We start from the raw sequence: 6695 nt of genomic DNA, 5'->3' as shown, positions 1-6695 counted from the left end.
CCTTTTTACTGGAGATTTGTAATAAGATGCAAATGTAATCTTAAGTCAAATCTACTATACGTCAGTAAGTCAAATGTACTTACAAAAACTGAGTGTGACAGTAAAGTTGACTTAAGTGCCTTTAGTAACAAACACTTCTTAACTGTAAGTAGAAGCTACTTGAAATATACGTTGTTACATGTACTTAGGTTTTCTGAGTGCGTTTTCTTACCTGGATTTTCCTAAATCTTACTCCCTGTTTCTGTCAGTGTAACCTGGAACTCCTTTTGTTGAATACATGTGATGTAGTAGTATTATAAAACCATATACTCCAGTAAAGTAATTCAAACCTGTACTTACAGTACTTGAGTATATGTACTTTATTACTTCCCACCACTGGTTTATAGAGAGCTGGAGTTAATGATCTGATTATCACTCGGAAGTATTAATAGTATAAATGATTAATGATTAAAATATGCTAATATCAATGAAGGACACGACTCTCTTGTTTCTCTCCAGAGCCTGGTGTTAGGCTGGTGGGAGGAGAGAGTCGCTGTGCAGGAGACCTGGAGGTGGAACATGAGGGAGAATGGAGACCAGTGAGGGGCTCTTTCTCTCCCTGGACCCTGAAGGCAGCAGGAGCCGCCTGCAGAGAACTGGACTGTGGCTCTGCTGTTTCTGTGGTACAGAGAGAAGAGTCCTCAGTGAGACCTGTGTGGAGGATCAGCTCTCTCTGTGTTGAGTCTGGATCTGCTCTGAGGGAGTGTGCAGGATCAAGTTCCTCTAAAGACATCCTGAATCTCACCTGCTCAGGTAAGCCCATCAGTGACATCATCTGTGACATCATCTGTGACATCATCTGTGACATCATCTGTGACATCATCAGTGACATCATCTGTGACATCATCTGTGACATCATCTGTGACATCATCAGTGACATCATCTATTAGATTTTAATTTTAAATTTTCTTATTTTTACTATTTAAAAATACCCAAATAACAAATGATGAACAGTGTATGAAGCATCCGGGCGTAGTGGGTGGGCTACTGGCTCTATAGGCCCACCCACTCATTCATCAAAATTCACTGAGAGAAAATATAGTTTACTGGATTTTTATTTTTGATTATCAAAATGAATAATTCATAAATTAAATAATAGCAAAAATAAGTTTCCCTTTAAAAAATGCATACAATTAGAAGCAACATGTATTAACGTAATCAGGCTTCTGTTGTGTGAGATATTCTATCCAATCACAACAGGCCAATGTGAAATGGCCTGTTGTGATTGGCCTACATAGCTCACATAGTCGAAGCGCGGCGCCAACACAATGTAGGACGTCCCACAGACCCCGCAGAGGAAGGAGGAAAACATAGCACTCATTTACAGAGTCACAAGAATCCATGTTCAGAGTTTTCAAAAGAGTGAGAGGGGAGAGGCCAGAACCATCATCCTCACAGCAGGGGCCGTCTAGAGGCCAGAACCATCATCCTCACAGCAGGGTCCGTCTAGAGGCCAGAACCATCATCCTCACAGCAGGGGCCGTCTAGAGGCCAGAACCATCATCCTCACAGCAGGGTCCGTCTAGAGGCCAGAACCATCATCCTCACAGCAGGGGCCGTCTAGAGGCCAGAACCATCATCCTCACAGCAGGGGCCGTCTAGAGGCCAGAACCATCACCCTCACAGCAGGGGCCGTCTAGAGGCCAGAGCCACCATCCTCACAGCAGGGGCCGTCTAGAGGCCAGAACCATCATCCTCACAGCAGGGGCCGTCTAGAGGCCAGAGCCATCACCCTCACAGCAGGGGCCGTCTAGAGGCCAGAACCATCATCCTCACAGCAGGGGCCGTCTCACTCCAGATTCTGCCTCTCTGCTTTCTGTGTCTCTAAAATGAATCAATGTAATGTGAACCAAAAGAAATGAACAAGCAGTGTTACATTTCATTTCACTCATTGCAGCCTGGAGCACGGCTGATATGAAGAGTCATGAAACCCACCGGGTTATTTGGAGCCTCCACCTCTAGAATGATACAATTCACCATTTAATGGAAAACACGAGATCAATATACAAACAACAGCTTGAATTCAATGATGACGCCATGTTTGAAGAACAACGTGTTTACAAACACCAATCAGATAACACATGTGAAACACACATGTGAGAGTAAAGAATGAAACCTTTTGAAAGTGTGTGTGTGAGAGCAGAGGTGGAGCTGAGCAGGAGCAGAGGATCTGCAGAGGAGGAGGCTTTGTTGAAGACACAGGGGAAGGGTTCACTAATGGAGACCACTTGCTAGAGGGTATCAGATGTAGATGTGAGGGTACCTGCAGTCTGTGTTCTTATCAACATGTGTTCTGTTGTTCATCATCAACTCATGTTGGAACTGAGTCCAGTTTGAATCTCTGAAATATAGTTTCATTTCTTTGATGGTGTGTCTTTGACCTCTGTTTGACCTTCTGTCCTCTGCAGACTCTGTCAGGCTGCTGGGGGGGACTGGTCTGTGCTCAGGCAGACTGGAGGTGAACTCTGACCAGTCTAACCAGTCTAACCCGTCCTGGTCCTCAGTGTGTGAGGCTGACTTTGACCAGCAGGATGCTCAGGTGGTCTGCCGGCAGCTGGGCTGTGGGGCTCCTTCAGTCCTCCAGGGGGCGCTCTATGGAGAAGGGGAGGCTCCAATGTGGACCAAAGAGTTCCAGTGTGGAGGCCATGAGTCTGCTCTCCTGGACTGTAGCTCAGCCTCAGAGAGAAACATCTGCTCACCTGGCACAGCTGTTAGCCTCACCTGCTCAGGTAGAGAGGAGCTGTGATTGGTTCATTCTGTTCTCATCAAACTCACTTTATTCTCTCTCTGATCTCTCTCTTGTTTCTCTCCAGAGCCTGGTGGTGTTAAGCTGGAGGGAGGAGAGAGTCGCTGTGCAGGAGACCTGGAGATGGAACATCAGGGAGAATGGAGACCAGTGGAGGGCTATTACTCTCCCTGGACCCTGAAGGCAGCAGGATTCGCCTGCAGAGAGCTCGACTGTGGCTCTGCTGTTTCTGTGAGACTGAGAGAGGAGTCCTCACAGAGATCTGTGTGGAGGATCAACTCTCTCTGTGTTCAGTCTGGATCTCCTCTGAGGGAGTGTGCAGCATCATATTCCTCTTCCTCCTTCCTGACTCTCACCTGCTCAGGTAAGCCCATCAGGGACATTGTTTATGACATCATGTCCTCTGTCTCTTTGTTAGTCTCTCTCTCTCTCTGACAAAGAGACTATCCCTCTCTGCTACCTGGACTGTCACAGACTGAAAGCTCTTTGTAATGTCTTCAAAGCGGTGTCTTCAGACTGAGAGGAGGTTTTCACAGAGACTGTTTTTATTGTTGCTGCTGGGGCAGCTCTCTCTCTCTCTCTCTCCTCTCCCCCCCTCCTCTCTCTCCTCTCTCTCTCTCTCTCTCTCTCTCTCTCTCCTCTCTCTCCTCTCTCTCTCTCTCTCTCCTCTCTCTCCTCTCGTCTCTCTCTCTCAATTAAATTTAAAGGACCTTTATTGGCATGAAAGTAAAAAAAAACAAAGTTGCCAAAGCATCAAAATACAAAATAATTAACAACACTAACATACATTTCAAATGTTTACATATTATTGATATATATATATATACAGTGATACAATTACACTTCAGTGTGTGTGTGTGTGTGTGTGTGTGTGTGTGTGTGTGTTTTATCTGATCCAGATGGTTACTAATTCCTTTTCTTTATGGCGGTCATGTTTGACCGGGAACACCATGGGTGTTACAAAGTTGACTAAATCATCCAAAAAGCAATGAAAGTGGTGATCAGCCATTTGATATGTTCAAATGTCTCCTGTGAAGGAGATCATAAAGCCTTGATGCAATCCAATGTAAAACAACTGTCAGAAGTGTGCAGCTGTTAAAGCCACTGACAGCCGATCCAGCAGCGATCAGGAATCACAAACGGAAGTCCTTTAACGTCACACTCCGAGGAAAGGACGTCTCATTGCTCTGAAAACACATTTCCTTACTCCCTCCTTCTTCGTGTGGAGGAAAGGACGCAAGTGAGGGAAGCATGGACTCAAGTTCAGAGACTTAGGATCAGTGGCGGCGCCAGAGCATTTTTGTTGGGTAACCTATGGTAGGGCTAAGGTGCTCAAATCAGTATTTGCAATGTAATTACATACACGCTATATCGCCCCCCTTGACAGTGAAACGCCATGCGTGAGGTTTAGATTATTTCCCTGTCTCAATCAAAATGGAACTGTATGAAATAAAACGGCACATTTGTCTTGTAGTAAATAAAAAGGGATCACTGTGAACGTGACGTATGATAGTACACGTTGAAGATCCAATGGGGATACTGAATGGCGGTTTCGATGATCTCAATCAATAAGGCATGACGCAGATCCAACGTTGCGTTGCTCTGATTGGCTGTAGGTCTATTCAAATTGCATTCGGAGGCATTTTGATCTGACCGCGGCCGCGCTGATATTATAACGCCAGAGAATTTCCACACCTTTAGTGTATAAAACTCCCCCACTACTTAGACTATTCCTTGCACCCCTCTTATAGCATAGGCCCGAATGGTCTCAACCATATTGCATCAGTAACGTGCACTTGTTGTTACAGCAGGATCAGTTTGTGTGCTGTGGACACGACCCGTGTATTTTCGCAATCCGTGTTCTCAACATTTAGCATTTCGCTTATTATTTAATTGAATTTGCATCACTTTTCATGGTGGGGCTAAGCCATTTCTTGGTATGGCTGTAGCCTACCCCAGCCATACCCTGGCGCCGCCACTGCTTAGGATGGACCTCATATCGTGTTCTTCCAAGCTAGAGGAGAAGTGATATTAACATTGTTTTCCGCTTCGTTCTGATGCCTTAGTTTTACCGGGAAGTGGGCAGGGCAGTCATTTCGCTCGAAAGGGACGCACTCATGTGATTGGCTTAAATGATGCAGACATCTGATTGGCTACAGAAACTCCCATCTTGAATACATTCATGTGTGAATCTAGCGGCGTCAGGGTGTCTCAGAAATCCACTCACAAAAGCATTTTTTATAGAAATGTAACAACATCAAATCTGTTATTGATGCACAACATTTAACACTTTTAAAGTCGTATATTTGTGGATTTATATTGCATTTATTTAAAACAATAACTATTTGTGTGTGCATTGAAACATATCTGTGTGGATGGAGACATGTGTGTCTGCTGCCTCAGGAGTCCCCTGGGACAACCAGTCTGAAAGGACTCCTGCTTCAGCTCCACCTCTCTCTGAGCCTCTGGTTTCCAGCAGCAGGTTCTTTGGGTTCCACCATAACAGCACCAAGACCTCCTGGACACAGCTCTGATCAGCTCAGCAGGGGCTCCTCGAGGCTCCTTCACCCTGAGAAGCTCCTTCAGAGCAGAGTCCGGCTCCTTTGGCTTTCATCTTTTAGAATTCATTTTCTAATGGGATTTTTGTTCTAGGATCAGATTCTATTAGAGAGGTGAGAAATAATAAAACCTTTCTTTAAAACATGATGTTGAGTCCCTGAGCAGAAGGAGCAGAGGATCTGCAGAGGAGGAGGCTTTGTTGAAGACACAGGGGAAGGGTTCACTAATGGAGACCACGTGCTAGAGGGTATCAGATGTAGATGTGAGGGTACCTGCAGTCTGTGTTCTTATCAACATGTGTTCTGTTGTTCATCATCAACTCATGTTGGAACTGAGTCCAGTTTGAATCTCTGAAATATAGTTTCATCTCTTTGATGGTGTGTCTTTGACCTCTGTTTGACCTTCTGTCCTCTGCAGACTCTGTCAGGCTGCTGGGGGGGACTGGTCTGTGCTCAGGCAGACTGGAGGTGAACTCTGACCAGTCTAACCAGTCTAACCCGTCCTGGTCCTCAGTGTGTGAGGCTGACTTTGACCAGCAGGATGCTCAGGTGGTCTGCCGGCAGCTGGGCTGTGGGGCTCCTTCAGTCCTCCAGGGGGGCGCTCTATGGAGAAGGGGAGGCTCCAATGTGGACCAAAGAGTTCCAGTGTGGAGGCCATGAGTCTGCTCTCCTGGACTGTAGCTCAGCCTCAGAGAGAAACACCTGCTCACCTGGCACAGCTGTTAGCCTCACCTGCTCAGGTAGAGAGGAGCTGTGATTGGTTCATTCTGTTCTCATCAAACTCACTTTATTCTCTCTCTGATCTCTCTCTTGTTTCTCTTCAGAGCCTGGTGGTGTTAAGCTGGAGGGAGGAGAGAGTCGCTGTGCAGGAGACCTGGAGGTGGAACATCAGGGAGAATGGAGACCAGTGGAGGGCTATTACTCTCCCTGGACCCTGAAGGCAGCAGGATTCGCCTGCAGAGAGCTCGACTGTGGCTCTGCTGTTTCTGTGAGACTGAGAGAGGCGTCCTCAGAGAGATCTGTGTGGAAGATCAGCACTCTCTGTGTTGAGTCTGGATCTCCTCTGAGGGAGTGTGCAGTATCACGTTCCTCTCCCTCCTTCCTGACTCTCACCTGCTCAGGTAAGCCCATCAGGGACATTGTTTATGACATCATGTCCTCTGTCTCTTTGTTAGTCTCTCTCTCTCTCTGACAAAGAGACTATCCCTCTCTGCTACCTGGACTGTCACAGACTGAAAGCTCTTTGTAATGTCTTCAAAGCGGTGTCTTCAGACTGAGAGGAGGTTTTCACAGAGACTGTTTTTATTGTTTGCTGCTGGGCAGCTCTCTCCTCTCTCTCCCTCCTCTCTCCC

The 6695-nt window shown here is 46.4% G+C and overlaps 1 protein-coding gene across 1 annotated transcript; it reads left to right on the top strand.

Moving 5' to 3' along the window:
* The first annotated feature begins 547 nt into the window (after positions 1-547).
* On the top strand, positions 548-6284 carry LOC117471156 (CD5 antigen-like). Its single transcript, XM_034115952.1, has 5 exons — positions 548-792; positions 2448-2768; positions 2853-3149; positions 5762-6083; positions 6168-6284. The coding sequence occupies exons 2-4, from the start codon at positions 2654-2656 to the stop codon at positions 6001-6003; spliced, it is 654 nt and encodes a 217-aa protein (XP_033971843.1). The 5' UTR covers positions 548-792; positions 2448-2653; the 3' UTR covers positions 6004-6083; positions 6168-6284.
* Positions 6285-6695: the final 411 nt, after the last annotated feature.

The sequence above is a fragment of the Trematomus bernacchii genome, unplaced genomic scaffold, assembly GCF_902827165.1.
Source record: "Trematomus bernacchii unplaced genomic scaffold, fTreBer1.1, whole genome shotgun sequence".
In the NCBI taxonomy this organism is placed as follows: domain Eukaryota; kingdom Metazoa; phylum Chordata; class Actinopteri; order Perciformes; family Nototheniidae; genus Trematomus; species Trematomus bernacchii.
This window is presented reverse-complemented; position numbering and strand designations above follow the sequence as displayed.

Bases quoted from the DNA above. Each gene is read 5' to 3' on its own strand.
- LOC117471156 (XM_034115952.1), top strand. From the start codon at position 2,654: ATGTGGACCAAAGAGTTCCAGTGTGGAGGCCATGAGTCTGCTCTCCTG. The intron at 2,769-2,852 runs GTAGAGAGGAGC...GTTTCTCTCCAG, and splicing joins TGTTAGCCTCACCTGCTCAG to AGCCTGGTGGTGTTAAGCTG. The intron at 3,150-5,761 runs GTAAGCCCATCA...TGTCCTCTGCAG, and splicing joins CCTGACTCTCACCTGCTCAG to ACTCTGTCAGGCTGCTGGGG.